Source organism: Notothenia rossii (assembly GCF_949606895.1).
Source record: "Notothenia rossii genome assembly, chromosome: 4".
Classification (NCBI taxonomy): Eukaryota; Metazoa; Chordata; class Actinopteri; order Perciformes; family Nototheniidae; genus Notothenia; species Notothenia rossii.
Genome location: NC_136902.1, coordinates 55,821,465 through 55,844,930, shown reverse-complemented (window position 1 = coordinate 55,844,930; position 23,466 = coordinate 55,821,465). Strand labels below are relative to the sequence as shown.

At 41.9% G+C, this 23,466-nt stretch overlaps 1 protein-coding gene across 2 annotated transcripts in view; it reads left to right on the top strand.

Moving 5' to 3' along the window:
- The window catches only part of kcnk6 (potassium channel, subfamily K, member 6), a 63,846-nt gene that overhangs the window by 11,326 nt on the left and 29,054 nt on the right, over positions 1–23,466 (top strand). For both annotated transcript variants that reach the window (XM_079675517.1, XM_079675518.1), the window contains exon 2: positions 1,106–1,498. In XM_079675517.1, the coding sequence (XP_079531643.1) occupies positions 1,106–1,498 (393 nt within the window). The remainder of the gene's footprint in view (positions 1–1,105; positions 1,499–23,466) is intronic.

Sequence of the window (23,466 nt, the reverse complement as noted above, 5' to 3'; positions counted from 1 at the left end):
GTGCTCTTCTCAAATGTCTCTGTGGCAGTGTAATGTCTTTCTTTCGAAACTGCGGCTGTTTTTGTTTTCATGACTTATTTGTAGTGTGCTTATAACTTTAATCACTTTACCTTAATGTGACAGTAGAAGGAATGACTCCTGGACCAGTCAGTGGACCCTTTTTATTAAAATAGTTTCAGTGCTGTCTGGTAGATATTGTCTACCCAGAATTATGATTGATACTTTTAATTTTTTTCATAAAATGTAAACTTGGAAGTGGCTAATCTGCATATATGAAAATGTAAAAACCGTGAATTTGCAATTACTGCAACCGGGTACACGCATCCATTTATTTATCTGTGGCTTGAACATTTTAGATGATACATAAAGGATATCTCCCTGTAGGCAGGCTGGAAAGGTATTTATGTGTGAAGTAATGTTTGGTTTTATTTTCTTCATCCCAGCATTAGTGTGCTGATAGTGAACAGTGTTACTGATTTTCAGTTGTTCTAACCCGTAAGGCTGCTGGCTGAAGCCTACCATCGAGACACAATTACAGTATGTGCTACTGTTCCAACCTGACTTACAGACCTAGTGGCTTTACTGCTGTGTCAGAATTTGAGTTTACTTGTTTTTTTCTGCTACTACTGAAATCTAAAATAAATAGTTTAGCACTGTACCAGTAATCACATTCAGTGGTACCAGACAGAATATAAATGAAATGTCATGTAACCTTAATCTTTACTATTTTTAATTTAGGACTTGCTTCAAAATCATAGTATTTCCTAATCTAAGGAAGACCTATATGCAATTTGGGCTGTGTATTGGAAACAAATCTGGTGGTAAAAGGATAACCATGATACAAGGCCAGGGTAACAATTTAAAATGTTGCTTTCCTAGATATTGCATTGGTTTAAAAAAAATCTTATGTAGGAAAAGTGTAAATTATAAAGAATGTGTATGCACATTTGCATCTAATTGGAGTAAAACAATTAACAAATAAGGATCCGTCTGTCTGTCTCAGGGCTCAAGGCTTTAAGACATCTACAGATAATTGAAATACTGCCGGATGTTTCACCATTTGAATGTTCTTCCTCTTGTGCTTCTCCTCTTCCTTCCTCTGCAGGTTATGGTCACACCACTCCTCTGTCAGACACTGGTAAAGCGTTCTCCATCCTCTACGCCCTGATCGGGGTCCCCTTCACCATGCTGGTGCTCACGGCTTGCGTGCAGAGGATCATGTTCCCCCTGGTGCTCGCCCCCGTCGGGCTGCTGCAGCGCTCCGGCCTGGAGCCTCGGCCTGCCACCATCGTCCACTTCCTGTTGCTGCTGATCCTGGTGGTGATGTGTTTCTTCGTGGCGCCGGCGGCCGTGTTCAGTGCGGTGGAGCTGTCTTGGTCCTTCCTGGATGGAATCTACTTCTGCTTCATCTCGCTGTGCACTATCGGACTGGGAGATTTTGTCCCGGGAACGCAGCCCAATCAGCAGTACAGGTCGCTGTACCAGGTCGCTGTCATGGGTGAGTGCAGTTGTTAATATTTCCTTCCTACATCAGAAATTGTGTTCGTCCATTTACACAACTATAATCCAGCCAAACTGTAGATATTATTATAAAACGGTACAGGAACAGACTTAACCAAAGAACATCGAAATTGTTACAACGTCATTTTCGGCCACTAGGGGCTCTCAATCTTACAATAACAAGAGTTGTTTTGGTGTCGTAAGGTAGTGTGGGATTGTCAAAGTTTGTCATTGCAGTCTGCTCTCAGTTAGGATTACGTAATTGTTCATGGTTTGGGAGGTTTTTAGCAAGAGCCACATTTTCCGCAGATGTCTCCTCTTTAATGAGTCCACAAACTGACCAGCAGATTCAATAAAAAAAAAGAAGGAAAATAAAGTACTTTCACATAAAAATATCAGGGTTTCAGAGTTTGCTTCTCACAAAACAAACAGCCAGGAGCCCATTTGCTGCTATTGTTAGTTCAGCTTGTTTCTCTGACAACTTCAGATCCAGGCATTCAGGGCAGTGGCGCCGGTGGTAGGGGGGCCAAGGGGCCATTGCCCCCCCCCCCCCCCCCCCACACTTTACAGCCCTGCCCCACATTTTCGCAGTGGCGGATGCAGCAGAACACTACATCCCGTTTCAATAATTCCCCCCTACTCTATAGTCGCATCTAAAAAGAACACGATCTGATCTAGCTGTGTACATTTTTTTATTTTTGCAAATTGAGGAGATAAGACAATCTCATTAGCTACAGGCTCAGCCACGGAGGCTCTCATATATTGCATTAGGTCAAATAAAGCAGGCATACATAACAGGAAGAATATGTACATTTTAATCCAATCAAAGAGGACATTGTCCCACCATTAAAATGTATCCACTGTACATTACAACCAATAAAAAAGCTTAGATTTGTTTCTTTGTTACGTTGATCTTTGTAAGCCCATAACCTATCTAGATAAAGGTAGCTATTGATATCATGTCAAAAGAACCAGCGCATAAGAAAAGAAAGTACAGTCAAACAATACTGAACTTCAACAACTTCCATGTCACATCCCTGACATCCACAACTCCAGAGCCTGGCCCTTCAACCCTAGAACCAGCGCAGCCAGATGAACCCCAAAGCCGCAGCTCTGCGACCACTGAGACTGTCAAAACCGCCGGCATTGTTGAACCGAAACAGGATGGTTCCGACTGCGGGTAGGTTTATCGTCGGGACATTGAGACGGGTAAAGCTCATATTATATATATAAATGGACGTAGTGTCCGTGACGTCACCCATAGGATTCTGCAGAGTTGCCGAGAAGCCCTTAGTAGGCGGAGTCGGGCACTAACGGCTTGACAGCGACGTCAGTCTAAACCCGCCTGCTCCAAATAAGGGCAAAGAGGCGGAGCCGAGGCGGGACCTGGTGCCTCCGAACTGGAAGTAAACAGAGCTAGCTCAGGCTAAGAAGCTAAGCTAACATGAAATACATGCATACCAAGTTACTGCTAACGGTGTAGTTCCCCTATATAAACGTTACATTCATAATCAAATGAGACAATCTGCAAGAGAATTGGCTATATTTTGTTATTCTTAATGTTTGTCATTGACACGTTAAGAAAATAAGTACCGATACATAGCAGAACAATTGTGGCGATGTTCAGCTAAATAAGCCTTGTTCAACATAATTTATTTAGCTAATACTACAGCAGGCGAACCAAGTCTGCGTTTCGCTGCATTTCTTGATCTCCAGTTATAACGACGGACTCCACCGCCCGGACCTAACGAAGGCGCAGTGGGCTAGCTCCGGGACGCCGGCTGGAGCAAGCCCCCTGCGGCTCCGTTAGCTCCGGCGGCCAGCACTGGGATAATTGGGTCCCCTATTAACATTTGCTCCCGCTTAGCATTATGGGCGACATAGCCATAGACTATAAAAGTCTTACCCAAGGCTGAATCATAAACTAAAATGTATATGTATGTATAAAGGGATATGTCCTTAGCTGGCTAATAAGTAACACGCTAAGCTACCAAGCACACAAACACCTGCGAACAGGGTTAACCTGTATAATATTATAATTTTAGACTTCTTGGAAGTTCTGTTAGTACATTCAAGCGCACAGCACGACATTTTAATTGTCTGATATTTGTAACAATATTCCCTAAAAGGCACAATCACCACGAACACGGCTAAAGCTAAAGGGTCAAGTACAGTACTATGACTAACTAACGTTGTAGCCTAGCAGAGTGGACAAGTTGCTGTTAGCTGACAGTGAGGCATGTACAGATGTAGCGTTTCATTTCAGACGCCTACCCGTGCGGGTCCGTGATCTGCACGGGTGGGCCCCTGCTGAAAAGGAAAACCCCACCGCAGGACTTGATACGCCCCCTTGATAAATAAATGTAATTTTAATGAAACCAGCTGCAATGAATCATGGATCCACCAGGGGGAGCCGTGAAAAGCTGCCACACTGGAACTCATGTGAAATAGACAGAGCTAGATCTACAGGTGTCTGATATTCACAAGTTATTGAGCCGTTTCCGCTCTACATCCTGAACTCCTCCCTTCGATGCAATGCACTTCCGTTTTGGCGGACTGGGTTTGTTTTGCTAGCTAGCTCCGTTGTGCCGACAAAGCACTGATATCGCAGAGACAAAGAGGATATAACAATTACAACATGAAGAAAAGTGGTTCGGGAACTACGTGTGCGGTAGTTGGTTGCAATCACTCGAGAAAGCACCTGAACGAGTGGTTAGATAGAGAGTGCTACGACCACAAACCAGCACCCAGCCATGTTGTTCATTAAATACAGATAAACACAACAAATACTGCATGCATTGTATTTTTTAATATTATATATGAATATTTTCATAGTGATGTAATTGTGTGGGCTGCTTTTATATTTTAATTTGTAATACCTGTTAGGATTAAACATGTGATCTTTCTTGTTGAAGCCATTTCTTTAGTTTCCTCTCAACAATTAATTAATTCAGTGTTATTTATGTACAGTATGAGCTTAATATGAATGATGAACTGTGTTAAAAGAAATTGTAGCACTCTAAGGAACATATGAAATGCAATAATGCAATAACAGTGCAATAATGAAATTAAATTACATCAATCAATCAATCAATCAATGTTTATTTATATAGCCCAATATCACAAATGTTACATTTGTCTCAGTGGACTTCACAGTTTGTACAAAATATCAGTATGACAATACGACACCCTCTGTCCTTAGACCCTCACATCGTACAAGGAAAAACTTCCAGAGAAAACCCCACAGTTTAAAGGGAAAAATGGGAGAAACCTCAGGGAGAGCAACAGAGGAGGGATCCCTCTCCCAGGACGGACAGACGTGCAATAGATGCCGTGTGTAAATTGAAAAGATAATACATTTGCAACATAGGTAGTCCAAATGTTTTGAAATGCATGTGTGTATAATAAGAAGATGAAACCACGAGGATATCCATCCAGGACTTATGATCCAGGACCGCAGCCACGACTCAAGATCCAGGATCCAGTTAATACTTTTAGAGACTCTAGGAACAACCAACAACCCTGCATTCTTGGAACGCAATGCCCTAGTAGGACAATAGGGTATAATGAGTTCTTTAAGGTAAGATGGCGCCTGCCCATTAAGGGCTTTGTAGGCGAGAAGAAGAATTTTAAATTCTATCCTGTGTTCTATAGGGAGCCAGTGTAAGGCAGCCAGAACAGGAGTAATGTGGTCCCTTTTCCTAACTCTGGTTAGTACACGAGCTGCAGCATTTATTTATTTATTTTCACTCAAACAGTACAGGCACATATGATATATTGCACAGCATAAAGAGATCATGTAAATTGTGCATTATGTAAACAACAGACAACTGTTGGCTCCTGTGGGCATGACCTAAATAAGGCAGTTTATTTTGGTTTTAAAATGCTGAGATATTTACTGCAGAACTGTAACCTTCCCTCAACAAAATCGTCAACAATTTTCGGGAGCATGTGGGCAAAGTAGAATGTGCGCAGCCTTATGATATGCCTTCAGACTGTCCATTGCTTTTCCATCTATTGCCATGGATTGAACGAAGTAGGAGCAAATTTTGCTGTACGTTATGCTGGGCCACGTCGTCATGTTATCCTCCCAGTTTTGCACTGAATTCGGGTGGGGGAGAGTAACGCCATCTCCAGTCAAAGAAGTAGAATCGTGTTCCCAAGCTAGCATCACTGTTAGCATCGAAATCGCTGTGTTTACACCAGTGCCCATCTGACTGTTTACACCGGTTTACACCGACAGACGCTGTGCAAAAGACTTCCGGCGGAAATGAAGTGCATTTGTGTAGGGTTATGGCGCTACCCGTGTTTTGGCGCGTAAACTTGTCTATAGCGGATATTTGTTCAAATCCATATGTCACGGATAGGATCATATTCTGTGCTAAATAAGAGACATGTAATCATTTACAAAACATCACCATGTTTTTATTTAACAAAATAATGTTGTTTAATTCACGTAGGTGTAAGTACAAAACCATCGCTATGTTTTTTCATCAGGAAATGCAGCCCTGCTCAAACAAACGATTTTCGATCATCATCCTCACGATCATTTAATGTATCATATTTTTGCGAATTTAAATGAATGCACTAATACATGTAGTTTAATCCAAGTGAGTTTACAACCACAAAAATAATCGCTTTGTATATCACATACATGGGCGCGGGAAGGGGGGTGCTGAGGGCGCTGCAGCACTCCCTAGCGGCAGGCAGGGGGTGCGTAGCTCCCCTGTCTGAATTATTATTTGACGGTTATTGCTGCTCCCGCTGTGCATAATCTGTGTAATATGTAGCCAATAAATTCCACATTGTTGGTAAATAATATTTTGGCCTGCCCCGAATGTTTTTTCTGTAGCCCCGGACAATTGTACCTCATTAATATAATACATTAACTGTGCTTTACGTGAACCTCATCAAGACACTAGAAAGGACGGCAGGACTGTAATTTCCCATGTTCAGTGAATGCAACAGAGGCAAGACACCAGACCAATCAGAGAGTTGCATGGAAATAAAAGTGTGCTTGTGTCATTCAAGCTCGCGGCTCTGTGTGTGTGCGGAAATAGCGCATTTAGTGTGTGTGAGAGAGGGGGAGAGAGAGAGGGACTGGTGCCAGCAGCAGGGACCGTGTTGTTAGCATCTGGTTAGCTAGCTGCACTAACGGACATACGGAGCTGTTTGTTCCACAACAAGCTGGAGGAGAGCTCTCCTCTCAGACTGAGAGAGAGTCCTTTAGCTCACCCGAGCCTGAGTGTTTAGATAGTTAACTTTAGTCTAAGTTATCTCAGTGGGTCTCAAACGGTTTGGTCAAAAATTATTCAAAAGATTATTTCTGCGGCACACCTTCATATGATCATTATAGTTATAAAAAAAATAAGAGAATAAAGGAAAAACAGTTATGAAATACTATATGGCAGTAAAACAAGAATACAGTTTGAAAGGGGAGTGATTTGTAAAATATCCATAAAGAAAAAGAACATCTGCTTTCAGTTGTGTTTCATCTGGGTGTTGAGAGATGTATCCATAGATCTCTTAATGTTGCTCTCAAAGTGCACCAGATTGATGCTTTTAACTGCAATATTAAAAAAAAATCTTCCCGGGGGAGCATCCACCCTAACCCCCCTAAAGGAGGTGAGGTCCGCTTCCCACTCGTAAAAAATAGCACTTTACCCCTGCCTAGTAGGGATGTGCATCTCCATCACTGAGGCCGATGCGATGCGCATCTCGATACGTTGCCACGATACGATACATTAACGATACCTTTGAAACACCAGGCGATGCGATACGATACGACTCACCCCTGTTGCGATACAGTTCGATACGATTTGATTCAACATTATGCGATTCGGGGCGATACGATGCGATTCAACACGATGCAAAAATAATGATACTTCAATATGGTACGACAGAGGATTTTTGTTGTATTCCTTATATGCAGCAAATCATACATTAACAAAAAAGTGCTTTACATATTTGGTAGTGCACATCCCATCATGCCATTTATTTTTTTACCTTTAAAAGCTTGTATATTGTATAACACCTCACAGTTAAACAATGTAAGGATGCATTGCTCATGATTAACAATGGGGAAATAACAGCTACCATAGAGCAATGCCCATACAGCTGCCAGCCTGATGTGCTTAACACTCAGAGGCTAACTCACCAGTGAGCAGAAAGCAGTGGTTTCTATCTGAACAATAAAGAAAACAAATAACCTTTCACAAACAGGTATTTCATAACTGCTTACAGTAAGGAAGATATTTAAATTATTATTGGCCGTCACAGGCTGCTGTAAGCTAAACACCTCTCTCTGACAGAACACCTCACTGAGTGATTTAACTCATATGTCTCACTTTCAGGTTTCTCTTTTCAGCCGCAGACCCCACGTCGCCTCTTTATGTGCGTCGCTAAGTTCCTCGTACTACTTGTGTACTTTAAAGCGGCTCGGCATCGTTAACAATTTGCGAGTGATTTTTCAAGTTGACCGTCTGTAGTAATAGGGCCGCGCACATATACCATCAGGACGTTACTGATGGGGTGCGGCTGCGGATTGATACTGTGTGTATGCAAGTCCGCATCTAGGACGGATCTATGTATCATGGCTGTAGACCTGTTAAGTAATAAAGATACCTCATACAAAGGTCTACGGATACCTTATTACTCTCCATGACCTGCGGTCAACTATATAGCATAAATGACTATTACACAGTCTTCCTTGAACAATCCGAAGTGTTACCAAACATTTGATTTGTAGGTATTTTTCGGTGCGCTGTGTTTCTCTTTCTCCTCAACTTCCGTGTGTGTTGATAACTGAGACTCTCGTTCTCCGTAGTGGCGAAGCAAATATCAAAGATCGTCTCTGCTGAGCGTTGACAAGATGAGGGGATTTTATATGAATGAATCGGTTTTTTACCGATGCAAAGACGCTACGCAATCGATGCATCGCGAGTTCAACCCGGTTCAACCCAAACTGTAGCCGATGTGCACTCTTTCAACCGGTGCACTCGCATCTTGAACGTTTATGCCGGTGCACCGATGCGAATCGGTGAATCTTAACATCTCCACTGCCTAGCCTTCATTGTAACAGTCGCGGGTTTACTGTATGTTTGCGTGTGGGGAGTTTTTGTGTGCGTGCTCTATAGTGCCCGTAATAGTGTTCACTGGAGTCCAGCACCTCAGCACCCCCACTCAAAATACCTTCCCGCGCCTCTGATCACATCCGACCGGAGGAAAATGCAGCACGGCTCTCACTACCGATAATCCTAATCCCACGGGCAAACAATAATATGTACAGTGTGTTGTGTATTAGTAGAAAGAAATTAATGAAACAAGGGACAGAGGATACGGGTACTCAACTCTTTACTGTTCGTTATGCTTAACTGCCACAGCATCAACTCCCGGGCTTACTCTTCTTCTCTCAACATTGTATGTATACTCTGGTTACACTGCGCCCCCTATTGGCAGGAGTATATTAGAACACAACATTTCCCCCCTTCTTAAAAAGAGTTACTTCTCCCCTTGAACAGCATGCATAACATTAGCATTTTAAACAGACACTTACGTAGTAACCATGAAACCATCTGTAATGATAATAACTTCACATATCACAATATGCAGAACATTTTCAAACATTAATTCAACCACAGTTTAAGTGACATAGTCCTCAATCCAAACAGGCTGCTTTCTGATTCGCTGGTTCCTGCTCTGAGCACCATGCACTGTAGCTGGCTCAGCAGGCCTCACTTCTTCTGATGGAGGAGTGAATGTTTCTGGAAGCACCGACAGGTGTGAAGCATCCCAGGTTTATCCATTATCAAGTGTGCAACTGTGAGGTCCTTTCTGCTTGGTCACTTTCAGAGGCTCACTGAACTTTGGCTTTCCCTTTTTGACATGCAGCGGGTTTCTCACACGCACCAGGCTTCCCGGATGTATTTTGGGAATCTTGGCATTTCTTTTTGCATCAGAATATGTTTTCATGTGCCACTGTTTCTTTTCCACTCTGTCTCTCAGTTCCTGATCCTGAGTATCCGTAAACTGTGGCAGGATTGAGAGTTTGGTTCGCATTTTTCTTCCATACATGAGCTGGAACGGAGATGTCCCTGTAGTGGCGTGAGGTGTAGCTCTGTAGACCTGAAGAAACTCAGCAACGTGAGCTTTCCACGGAGCGTTCTCTCTCTGTGCCGTGAGAATGCTTTCCTTCAGCACTCTATTTAGCCTCTCCACCGCTCCATTTCCTTCTGGATGGTAGATTGTAGTCCTGATGTGTTGGATGTCTCTTTCTTCTAGGAAAAAGGCGAGTTCTGAGGATGTGAATTGTGGACCGTTATCTGTCACCACAGACACAGGGTTCCCTTTTTGGCTGAACACTGATCTCATGAAGGTGATCACTGTTGCAGTAGTGCATCTTGGGGCAAAACACACTTCTGGCCATTTTGAATAGTAGTCAGTCATAGTAATAGCAAACTTACAGTCCACCGGACCAGTCTCAAATGGGCCCACGATGTCGAGGGCAAGCTTTTGCCATGGCCCCTGAGGCAGAGGGACTGGTGTCATAGGTGCAGGGTTAGTTTTAGCTGTTTTATCATTCATCTGGCAGGACACACAGGCGGCGATAACCGATTGTACCAGTGCATCCATTTTAGGCCACCAATACAAGTCTCTGAGTCTCTGTTTTGTGCGTACAATGCCTTGGTGGCTCTCGTGTGCTAAGGATACCATGTGTGAGTGTAGCTTTACTGGAACAACTAACCTGTGACTCCCTCTCAGAATGAGTTGTTCATGTGCAGAAAGTTCATTTCTCACCTTGTAGTACGGCAACATGTTAGCAGGCAGGCCTTTGGATGAAGCTGGCCACCCGTCTGTCATGTAGTTGCGTAGCTGACGTAACTCTGGACAGGAAGTGCAGGCATCTGTGAAGTCAGACGAGGGAACAGCAGTCAGCAGGGCAGAGACAGCAGCAACCATCTCTGGTTCCGTGTCTGAGGTGCAGTCCTGTCCGTGTGGCAGTGGCAGGCGGGAAAGGCAATCTGCTGCATGGTTCTGAGCACCGGGTCTGTAGACAATATCATAGTTGAAGCAGAGTAGCCTGGCCGACCAGCGTGCTACTCTCATACCAGCTCTCCCCATGCCTTTTGTAGCCAAGAGTGTGGTCAAAGCTTGGTGATCAGTCCTTAAGGTGAACTTTGTTCCCCACAAGTAGGTTCTCCAACGCTCTGCAGCCCACACACAGGCCAAAGCTTCTTTTTCTACCACAGAGTACTTTCTCTCTGCAGCACTAAGAGAGCGCGAAGCAAATGCCACTGTTCTTTCAGTGTTGTCACGATGTATCTGTGTCAGCACCCCACCTATGCCATAGTCTGAGGCATCTGTAGACACTATGGTGGGCCGTGACGGGTCAAAAAGAGCGAGTGATGAACTGTCTGTGATGAGTAGTTTAACCTGCTGAAAACTACTCTGTGCCTCATCAGTCCATGTGAATGTAGCTCTGCGTAGCACATCTCTCATTGGTTCCACCACAGTTGCATAGTTCTGTATGAACTTGGAGTACCACGATGTTAGGCCAAGAAAAGACCTGAGAGTCACTGGATCACTGGGTGATGGAGCATCCCGAATAGCTGCAATGTGGTCATCATCTGGCAGCAGACCTTCCTTGCTTATGCTGTGTCCTAGATACGTTAGTTTGTCCTGGTAGAATTTGCATTTATCTGTGTTGAGACTTAGTCCAGCTTCCTGCAGTCGGTACAGTACTGCTTTCAGGCGGGTTTCATGCTCAGCACGGCATGAGGAGTAAATGATGATATCATCCAGATATGCCTGCACTCCAGGTAAATCTTTCAGCACCATGGACATCATCTTCTGAAATGCTGAGGGTGCTGATGCTAGCCCATAGCAAACTCGCTTGTACCTGAAAAGTCCCTCGTGAGTAATGAAAGCAGTCAGATCTCTGCTGTCCTCATGCAGTGGAAGCTGGTAGTATGCATTAGCCAGGTCGAGGGTTGAGAATATGGTAGCTCCTCTGAGTTCTGAGAAGAGCTCCTCCATGTGTGGAATGGGGTAGCAATCCATTATGACGGCCTTGTTAGGCTCCCTGAGGTCTGTACACATCCTTATTTTAGATGAGTTCTTTCGTTGAGTCACAACGATCGGTGATACCCAGGGAAAGGCATCTATTTTTTCAATGATGTCAGCATCAAGAAGGCGCTTTAACTCTGCAGAAACAGCATCTCTGACTGAGAATGGAAGCCTTCTCAATTTCTGCTGCACAGGCTTCACCTCATCTTTCACTCTTACTTTGTGTACTACGTTCCTAACACAGCCCATAGGTAAAACTGTATTAACAGGTGCAGATGCAGTAGGTGTCGGTGTAGTAGGAGTTGCAGGTGGGTTTGTTATCTCTCTGACTGTGTGCTCTGACTTCAGTACCACTCTGTTTCTCATGATGACCATTTCCAGTGCCTCAAACAGGTCCAGGCCCAGCAGTATTGAACCTGACTTCACAATGAAAAGGGTAGCTGAGGCAGTATTTCCGTCATGGAATGCACGTAAATGCAGTTTCCCTAGTAATGGGATTCTCTGTCTTGAGTATGTGACTAGAGGAACCTTTGTAGGTTTCAGTGGTATGTGACTGAAATAGGTCTCGTACACATGAGCCGGCAGCAGTTCTGGAATAACGACCTCCCTCACTTCACGTTTTTGTTCTGAACGACACACTTTGGCAAAATGCCCAGTTTTTCCACAGGATTTGCATATTTTGTTTGTAGCCGGGCATTGTGTGGAATTGGCCATATGTTTATCTGAATCACATCTGTAACATCTTCGTGCTTGCTCAGACTTTCTCTCACCTTGCCTTTGTTTACTTGCAGCGGGATGTTTTTGTTCCCATTTTGGCGCGCTGATCTCTCTCACAGGCACTTCACTGTTGGAGAACTCGGCCACGTTGCGCGCCGCCATTTCCACCTGATTTGCAATCTGAATGGCTTTATCCAGTGTCAGTTTGTCTTCTAGCAGCAAGCGTTCACGTATGCGTCCACTGTAGGCTTTTTCCACGATCTGATCACGCAGCATATCCTGTTCTGCATTTCCAAATTCACAAAAAACGAGCATTTCACGTAGCGCAGAGACGTACTGTGCAATTGTTTCATCATGTCTCTGGGCTCGTTGGCGGAACCTGTGTCTCTCCGCAATTACGTTTACCTTCGGCACGAAATGCGCCCGTAGTGCAGCCACGGCATGGTTGTATGTAGTTCCCGTTTCAGTCAATGTGTAGAATATCCTCTGTGCTTCGGTTCCGACGCTGTGTAGCAGCGTTGCACGTATACGGGTATCCGGCCACTTGGCTCCTTCCACGTCGATCACTAGCAGATAGTTTTCGAACATTTTTAGCCATGTTCCAAATGGCATAGTAGGTTCTCCCGGACACTGAAGAAAGGTGGGAGGTAAAGGAGTAGAAGCCACGGCCATCCTCGTCGCCAATTTGTTGTGTATTAGTAGAAAGAAATTAATGAAACAAGGGACAGAGGATACGGGTACTCAACTCTTTACTGTTCGTTATGCTTAACTGCCACAGCATCAACTCCCGGGCTTACTCTTCTTCTCTCAACATTGTATGTATACTCTGGTTACACTGCGCCCCCTATTGGCAGGAGTATATTAGAACACAACACAGTGTTAATAGTTTACTGTATTATTAGCAGTGTTGGGACTAACGCGTTACAAAGTGTAACGCCGTTATTTTTGTCAGTAACTAGTACTCTAACGCGTTATTTTTTTAATTCAGTAATTTAGTTACCGTTACTACATGGTGCGTTACTCCGTTATTTTTTTTATATAGTCTCGGCTCCCAGACGTTGGTGAGCGGCGCCAACAGCGAGGCGAACAGAGATGAGAACTGTACTTAAGTACAGTCAGTGGCGGCACCAGGGTATGGCTGGGGTAGGCTACAGCCATACCAAGAAATGGCTTAGCCCTACCTTAGCCCGACCATGAAAAAGTATGTTAAAGTAAGCATGTTGTTAACACGGATTGCGAAAATCTACCGGTCGTGTCCACAACACACAAACTGATCCTGCTGTAACAACAAGTGCACGTTACTGACGCAATATGGTTGATACCATTCGGGCTTATGCTAGAGGGGTGCAAGGAATAGTCTAAGTAGTGGGGGAGTTTTATACACTAGGTGTGGAAATTATTTCGCGTTATAATATCAGCGCGGCCGCGGTCAGATCAAAATGCCTCCGAATGCAATTTGAATAGACCTACAGCCAATCAGAGCAACGAAACGTTAGGTCTGCTCAGAGTCATAGAGATATAAAATGTATCTAGGGATCTGGGTCTGCTGCGTCATGCATTACTGATACGTCACGTTCACAGTGAAAAGTCCCCAAACTCGCGACGAGTAAATTGCAGACAGACAGCAGAACTTCTAGGATTAATTGTGATATAGTGTGTATGTCATTACATTACAAATACTGACTTGAGAACCACCACTGTATTGGTTAGCCCTACCATAGATTACCCAACAAAAATAATCTGGCGCCGCCACTGGCTTGGGACTAAGCTAGTAGGCTAGCTAAAACCACAGACCCAGACTCATCCGACGCCACTCCAGCAAGAGTGACTCTGCTAAGCAACAGCGGCTGGATTTTAACCGAGGGACTGCTAGCCAGGGAAAATTTGATAAAGCCATTGCCAGGTATGTTTTAGAACACATGCAGGATATTTCTACTATTTCTATTGCTATTTCTTGATCAACAGATTGTATTATTCTCCAATGCAATAACAGTACTGAAATGAAGGCTATAAGGGCATTAATGGGAGCCCCTTTTTTAAGTAACTAATGCGTTACTGTTCACAGTAACGCGTTACTTTTGGGTGTGAGTAATCTGTGAAGTAACTGAGTTACTTTTGAAGTGAAGTAACTAGTAATGGTAACTAGTTACTGGTTTTCAGTAACTAGCACAACACTGATTATTAGTGTCTAATATTACTGCTATAACAATCACACATTGAGTTGTTAAAATCAGACCGTTGTTTTTTTTTAAAACAGTCTGAATGAAACGGTAGCTCTCAGGTGATCAGGTGTGTGTTTACCAGTGTTGGGACTAACGTGTTACAAACTAACGCCCACAACTACCTTTTGCGGTAACTAATAACGTTACTAGTTAACTATTCCCATTCAGTAACGCCGTTATAGTTACTGTGATTTAAATGGGTGCGTTACTGCTTTACATTATGTGATCCAACTGAACCGAATCTCCCTGCGGATGTAATTTACAGGCGAATACAGCGATGTCCTCTCACAGTACCATGGACAAGTGAAAGTGACCAGAGAGGAGTGATGATTGGTTAACGCGGGGTAACATTTCAGGGTAAGCCAATCAGAGACAGAGTTGGGCGGGTCTTGCCTTATGGGGAAAATACACACACACAAACACTTGCTAAGGCTAACACACACATACACGGCAACGCCCACCACCAGCACACACACACTATGGCAGATGCAAGTATCAGCGAGAGCAGCAACGCATTTACAACTTGGAGATATAACCACTATTTTCAATTTGTGGGGATAAAGGACGCACAAAATATTACGGTCAAATGTAAACTGTGTGCATGACAGAAAGCATTGTCCACATCGAATAACAGCAATGCCGATCTCCTGAAGTCGCCAAAGACCCCACCGTCTCAACCACCGGCAGTGACCCAGATGGAGCAACACCATCTAAACAGCCAAAAAACGATTTTTTAAAATCGCCACATGTCACCCAGAGTCAACTAAACAGATTGATTGCTGAAAATAGTTTGTTTGTCTTCAGTGTCAGTCTGACCGTTTATTATTTATCTAATTGTTACTGCCAAAAGAGTGTAGTTCTTGTTTAATTGTTACACTGCCAAAATAGTGTAGTTGTTGTTAATGCGTACACTGTGGTGATTGACATTATTCACCCACGGATCTATGGGTTGGGGTATTGTTCTGCACGGACATTTTAGTGAACCGGACTTCCTGTTTCCGCCGGTCTTCGCTTCCCGGGCATGAAGTTGTTTACAATGGTTTTCAGATGCTAAATAAAAGTCTAGCTTGTACCTTTGATACCCCGCCTCCGACTCCCATCTCTCGGCACCACAACACTGCCAAAAGAGTGTAGTTGTTTTTATTTCATATTGCACTACCTAGAACTTGATTGTTGAGGCCACAATAAAGATGCCTGCTTTATTGTTATTGCACAGATTACAGGTACTGAGACAACGAAATGTAGTTTAGCTTCTAACGGTGCAACAAGCAGTAAAGTGAAAAGTAATGTACACAATCTACAGAATAAAATATAGAATTAATTGAATGATGAATAAACAGTGAGGGGTATGAATACACTAGATATACACAGCAGCCTGTGAGCAGTATTAACAGTGTGTATGAATATGCTAAGATATATAAAGTATGAAAACGGTAAGCAGTGCAAGTATAGCCGACATGCCAACCTTTCCAAATCCAAAAGAGGTAGGTTTGCGCGTGACAAATGTGCACGCCCAAATTAGGTAATCAGAAGAAATGTAACCCCAGTAATTACATGTTTAAACCATATATTTAACACATATTGCATCATTTTAAGCATTTTTCAGAAAAAATGGTAGTTTGGTAAACCGTGACATCAACGACATGTCTGGTCTGTAAAATGCCCGAAAAGTAAAATAATGGGAGATAAATATCCCAAAGTCTCCACATTTTATTATATTTTTAATGTGTTTCTGGTCCTCTTTCAGTTGAGACAGTGTAGATCAGTGTTTCTCAAACTCTTTCATACCAAGGACCACTTAACCCTTTGGAGTCCTGGGCTAATTTGGCCGTTTTCGCATACTTTTGATTTGTCTTACTAAACCCCATTAAGAAATGTTTGGCATGTCAATGTTTGATATCTTTTTTTTAAGGACAACCTCACCTATATAACCTGATAGTTATTTCTTTCATTTTGAGATACTATATGAACATTTTGGACCCAAAATCACAAAAAAAAACGTAAAAACAGATTTTGAAAATGATATTATTTTTCATATAGGTAACACAAACATACACAACGAAACCATTTGAAAGCTGGAAATAGATGCATGGGATGTCACTATGATAATGTGAAAGTTTGATTGAGGTAGCATGAACCTATATACACATTTTATGAACAAATAACAGGTGTATCCATAGGCTTTTCCCCCTCATTTCTCAAGTTGTGACACAGTAGGCACAACAAAACATTTAACATGGGATTTCATTCTGATAAGGCAAAAGTGTTATTATAAATATAATACAAATATATATATATATATATATATATATATATATATATATATATATATATATATATATATATATATATATATATATATATATATATATATATATGTGTATATATATATATATATATATATGTGTATATATATATATATAGATATATATATATGAACAAAAATCTGTTTTTTCTGTCTTTATCTGTGCCACGCTTCAAAGCAGTTTCTGTCAACTACGACAAGAGGGCAACATAACAGGCTCCTCCTCCTCCATGTCAAAAAACAAGCTCATAGCTTGACTCACGTTCAGAGTTCTCTTCATCATAGTTGAATCTTCAAAACTCAAAATCTATCTAACTATATCTAAATTCTCAATGTTTGTCCGTCAATTTACTTCAATCGCAGTCTCCCACCGTCTCTCTTTGTCTCCCGCCGCCTGTCTTCGTATATCTTCGTCTCTCTCAATTTCCCGCCGTCCCTCTTCGTCTCTTTTCGTATTGCTTCGTATCACTTCGTATCACCGGATTACCTCACCCCCTCCCTGGTAAATACATCCTGTTGAGCAGAATCTACAGTTTCCAGTATTTTCCGTTTCGTAAAATGATAAAATACGGCGAAGATATTAAAATATGTGCTTCCATTATTCATACTTTTGAAATATATTTGTATTAACTTTATATCATCGTATCTCCGTGTTTATTGGGTCTTTTTGCATGAAACAAAGACTGGCATATAGTTTCAAGCCAGTACTTTCGACAGAAATACACATATACATCCTGTTGAGCAGGATCTACAGTTTCCAGTATTTTCCGTTTCGTAAAATGATCAAATACGGCGAAGATATTCAAATATGTGCTTCCATTGTTCATACTTTTGAAATGTATTAACTTTATAGCATCGTATCTCCGTTTTTACTGGGTCTTCTTGCATGAAACAAAGACTTGGATATAGGTTCAAGTCAGTACTTTCGACAGAAACACACGACAATGTTGTCCGGACTGTTGTTTTTATGCGGCACAGGCTTGAACAGGTCATGTGATCTGATCACGCCGGCGTGACGGTCGAGTCCAAAGGGTTAACCAATAAAAAAACACTCGCGGACCACCTGACTCCACAAATATCCAAAAACTCATCGTTTTTAAAAAATCGCCTGAAAATGGTACAAACAAGTGGCAACATGTATGATGAAGGTGTTTATCTGGGCTATATCATGCAATCGAAAGTGAAACTTAAGCTCGCTCCACTGCGGAGATATTCCCGCGAGAGTGCGGAAAACTGAAATTCATTAATTTATTTCAAATGTGAAATTTTACCAATATACTCACGGACCACTTGGGGGCGCTCACGGACCACCAGTGGTCCGCGGACCACACTTTTAGAAGCACTGTAAGGATGTGTCAGGATGTACAGTAGAACTCTTGTGTGAACATTGGATGAAGCCAGGTTCATATTCTTGTTTCATGTTGTTTTGCAAGGTTTGCACAGAGCGAAATATCTTTGTGTTGCGCCACAAATCAGAAAATACTACATTAAAAAAAGTCATTTCCTGAATTTTTCTACTGATAGCGTGATATAAATAATGTACAGGCTTTCAGATTGCTGTAGTTCACTAAACAGAGACATTAACGACATGTTTGGTGTTGAAAATGTCAGAAAAACACTGTAGGTGAAGGATGCTTCAGGAAAAGACCAAACACTGGATATCTTTCAGTAGCCAACATGTGTTTTCGAGACACTGATACTAACGGGGAAATACTGCAGGACTCAAATGCCTCGTCTCTGTTCTCATTTGGGAGTGATTGCCCATCAGCCCCGGGGGTGCAGGAAAGGCAGCATTACCCCCGGTCTGCACGTCGTTTCTCTTTCAGAATACTGTTTGTATGATGGGATCACAGACACGCTGCAAACTGTGTCCGCCAAAAGTCGAGTCCAGTGTCTATGGAGTGTCATTTTTATTTGCTATAGTTTGGGAAGATTGAAAATCGGTAGGGAAAGCCAGCTAAGTCGGTAGGCGGTAGAGACATGTCAAAAGCGGTAGACTACCGCCCAAATCGGTAGGGTTGGCAGGTATACATAACCTGTTAAACTAATAAAGTATGCGCAGTCATTGTTCTTCTCTCATCCATTTATTCAGGGACATGAACCAGCATGTCAGTGCTGCATAATCAACAAAACACAAGACATATAGCGCTTACTTATGACGTCACAATGGGACGTAACATTAAACATGGAGTAAGGGTGCACAATCGGACGTACCATTAAACATGGAGTAGGGGTGCTATTACAAAGTAATACTTAACATGGGACATTGAGAGGGGTAAAGCTGCAGCTAAATGTAACTTTCTCCAAATTTGGAGATGACAGCTTTGTAAATTCCGGAGCTAATAACTGGAAAAAGTGCCCAAACCTCATGGACAGCCACGAAAAGTCTAATTTTCAGTGTGTTCAAAAAAAAGTGCTTGAGTGCATAAATTAATTTTGTCGTCTTCTGTTTGCTTTAATACAGGCTACGTAGTTATGCAGCGCCCCCACTGCCAGTAAATGTAACTACTACAAGGAACCCTGTTTAATTATGTGCAGTTATTTCACGGCTTTTATTATATACACATTGAAAAAATTATCTCAATGGTGGATACGGCCATGCCTGTAGCCAGAGGCGGAGTGATTACCACTCCGCTAGTGCCTGTAGATCTAGCATTTCTTTGACCATCACATACACGCGCACTTTTTGGACCCCACACTAAATGAATCCAGCGCCGCTGATTCAGGAGGTTTGCACCGGGAGCCAAATTATCCACAGAGGTGTCCAAAACAAAAACTCAGGCCCGCCCCTCCCCACACGCAGATCACGCAGACTGCGTGGGGCCTCATCTTGCGGAGGGGGCTTAATCTCATGTGCAGATGCGGCGCAATTCGTTCTATTCGCAAATGCAGCGCAATTATGCGTGCAACAGTTTCCCCGCTGCGAGGCTCCAGCGCAACCGAACGTGCTCCACTAGTAGACCCCTCCGTCAACGCTCGCGACACAGACCCGTGGGCCTCGTGAAACACCTTTTGCGTGGGGCCACAAGTTGGCCAGGGGCAGCCCAGCTAACTGTTAGCTAACGGCTAACATTTGCTCAGAATGTTTCTCTGAAAACATAGCATACTGATGTCTAATGACTGAAATCCTTCATCCTGTTAAATTATAGTTAGAAACGACCAAGTTCCTTAAAAATGACATATTTCTCTAGGATTGAAAGTATTGAGAAACACAACTCAAGAAAACACCTAGCATTAGTGGTTTATTTCAGAATATTATATAATATTATATATCCTTAAAGTCATGTTAGCCCTTTGAATGTTTAACAACTTTTAAAACTAACAGGCTATTCTCAGTATCGGTATCCTCACTATAGCGATGACTTAGGCACGTTTGTTTGTGGTGTGTAAGTGGTTTACGTTTAGTCTAGAGTTTCTACAGTCTCAGTTTCAGGCTCACACACTTCCTCATTTTAAGGCTTGGTCATCTGATATGTTTGATAAGAAGGTGTTGTCTCATCGTGATCCGAACCTAATGAAGTAACCATCCGCCCCATTTACTCGGGCAAACAAATGTACTTTAAATGCTAAATTGTGGCTGAGGGATTAGAACTGACAGATAAAATATACCGTAGACATGTTAAAAAAAAAACGGTGAAATGCCTGACTTACTTACTTTCACTACCTTTCCAGTAATGGTTGCACACTTGGCTGTAAAATGTTTTGATTAAAGTGCAGAGTGATGTGCTCCTGCTGCCACTTCTTGGGTTTTAGGTGAGTCACATGTGTTTACGCTAGCAACGCTGTGGTCTACGCATCATTAAATTACATTTAGCTGACACTTCAATCCAAACAACTTCTAATAAGGGCAATTAATCATGATATAAGCCCAGAGGGGGCAGATAATCCTGCAGTTACATTAGCTAGCAATGAGACAAATAATTTCAGGTGCTATCTACCTCTTGTCACTAGTTTGAAGAAATTCATTTACGTGTGAAATGTAAACACTGTTGCCGTCTGATCTGTAACAGAGTAAATGGATACTAAAAAACGGTATGGAGCTATTTCAGGGTCATAAGTTTTGATCATTCAAAAAAATACAATTTATTTGAAAGTTCAAGTTTTTATCCTGAACTTTGAAAAATACAATGATGTATTCAAAATAAAAATAAGTATTTGAAATCATTTTTCAGGCTGAATATTATTTTGATTCAGTTCAGCAATTTTTTTTAATAAAATATTTATTTTTCAGATTTCACTTTTATACATATTTTGATATTTGAATCCTTATTTTTTTCAATTACATTTTTATCGTTTTCAGATTCAAAACAATAATTTTTTCAGTTTCAAATCTTGTTTTTTCAGGTTTCACATTGCTTTTCACCTTCAGATCTTTTTTTTCGCTTTCAGATCTTTTTTTTTCGCTTTCAGATCTTTTTTTTCGCTTTCAAACTTTTGACCCTGATTTTGCTTGGGGGGGCGGGGCTTAGCAAAGAGTAGTTTGGCATCCTGAGTGACAGGCCTCCCTCTGTCATGTTGCCTTCATTGATGTTAGGTAGCGCGAGAAATATAACTCAATACTTTCTATACACGATACTCCCGTGATAGGTGGGAAATAAAACTGATACCAGCATCAAAGTTCCGTTAAGCGAGCTGTTGAGCATCGTAGTTGGCAACAATCAAGGTATAAGCGCAATAAACTGTGCTAGAATGTGAAATTACGTATCCGCAACGTGACGTGGATCATAAATATATCAGCAATTAAACAACATCTTACATTTATTTTTCACACAATACATCTCCTTGCAGTATAAACACTAATTCGGCTGACTTTTATATTTGATCCAATTGGTAGATAGGCTGTATTTACACCATAAACGTGCACTCCTGATATAAAGGGACACCTAGTGGTTAAAGCATGTTATTGAATTTCATTATTTTTATTATTAGATATTAATAGGACCCCTATAAAGTATATTCATTACTCGTTATTCTCTACTAATAGTTAATTAAAGACTGTATATAATGACTATTTTGCACATCCCTTTCAAGATTTCCTAAGGTTTATTGACATATATACACAAACGGTGTAGTTATGCAATGAATGAAACACTTTGTGTATACCTCCAGCAATGTTAACTATGTTGAAGCACTTATTTTAACTGATATTGTATATATGTATTATATTCTTATATAAGATGTATGTAGATGGTATAAGAAATGTGCAGAATATGACAGTTTAATGGTGGAGGTATACACAAATATTGATAGATGTCTTGTGATGCACTGTTGAGGAACCTGCGACCCAAGTTTTTCATCTCCGGCCTTGTCAGGTATTGAACAATCAATAAATAAAGAACACAGAATTATTAAATATAAAACACAGAATTTGTGTGATTATATTAAATGATTTACAAATAAACACCACTGCATATTTACAACTGTTACACGTGCTGATGTAACGCAAATGTTTCCAACTTGGGATCAATAAAGTATACCTTATGTTAAGATGATCAATGGCTACTGCCATATTTGCAAAATTTGCCTCTGAACCTTGACAAGTGCATGTTACAGGCTTATCAATTAACAACAAGAGGGGTCACAAACATAAGACCAGCTGTTAAATAAAGCTCTTCTGACCTTAGCTGTCATGTGGGTATATGATAATGCTGCCCATTATGGGCACAAGCAATTTTCACCCATTTATTAATTATATGTTTTAAATTTGAGTGTTTCCTATCCCCTAAACCTCCAGGGATGTACACAGTTTAATACTGGCAACTTCTTACTATGGGAAATACAAAAACGTCTTTTAAAACTACAACTCCCAGTAGAGACGTGCCATAGATAGAGAACATGTTGCGAAACACAATAGCCAGCATGTGTAGTTCTGGGGACAGGGTGGGGGAGGGGGGGGGGACGGGGTGGACCCGTTCAAATCCAGTTTTGGACAGTCTGCCGTGGTTCCATCCCATTTCAATTGCTGTTCGACGCTCGGCGTAACCCTCGGAGCACACTCTCCAATCACAGAGCTTGCGGACTATCACGGGGTTTGTCAAGCGAAGCGGTGAGAATACTTACTTCCGGGTGTAATATTCTGTAAAGCAAATGAGCTGCTCCGACCCTCGGTCCTGACTGACTCCAACTTGTGTTTATTAATCAAACAAATAAATAAATACAAGGATAATTATGTGTTATTGTTGAGTAAATGGAGAATTGCACAGGGGAAAATAACGTATCTATTGTGGTGATTGACATTATTCACCCACGGATCTATGGGTTAGGGTATTGTTCTGCACGGACATTTTAGTGAGCCGGACTTCCTGTCTCCGCCGGTCTTCGCTTGTGTTTTGAGATGCTAAATAAAAGTCTAGCTTGTACCTTTGATACCCCGCCTCCGACTCCCATCTCTCGGCACCACACTATGCCACAATTTTAGATGCGGATTTTGTTAAACTAATGCGTTGACGCTGTGGACCAACACTATGCATTGACGGTGAAGGGGGTAGCAATAAAGATAACAACATATTACACAACATAACAGAAATAACATCGATAGCAGCGTCCCTAGCAACCACCTTGGTAACAATGAAAACGTTGTATAGACACAATTTCCTGAAGTAATCTTCATAATAACTAGCAAACTAAAGATCATCTACATCCACTGCACACATAATC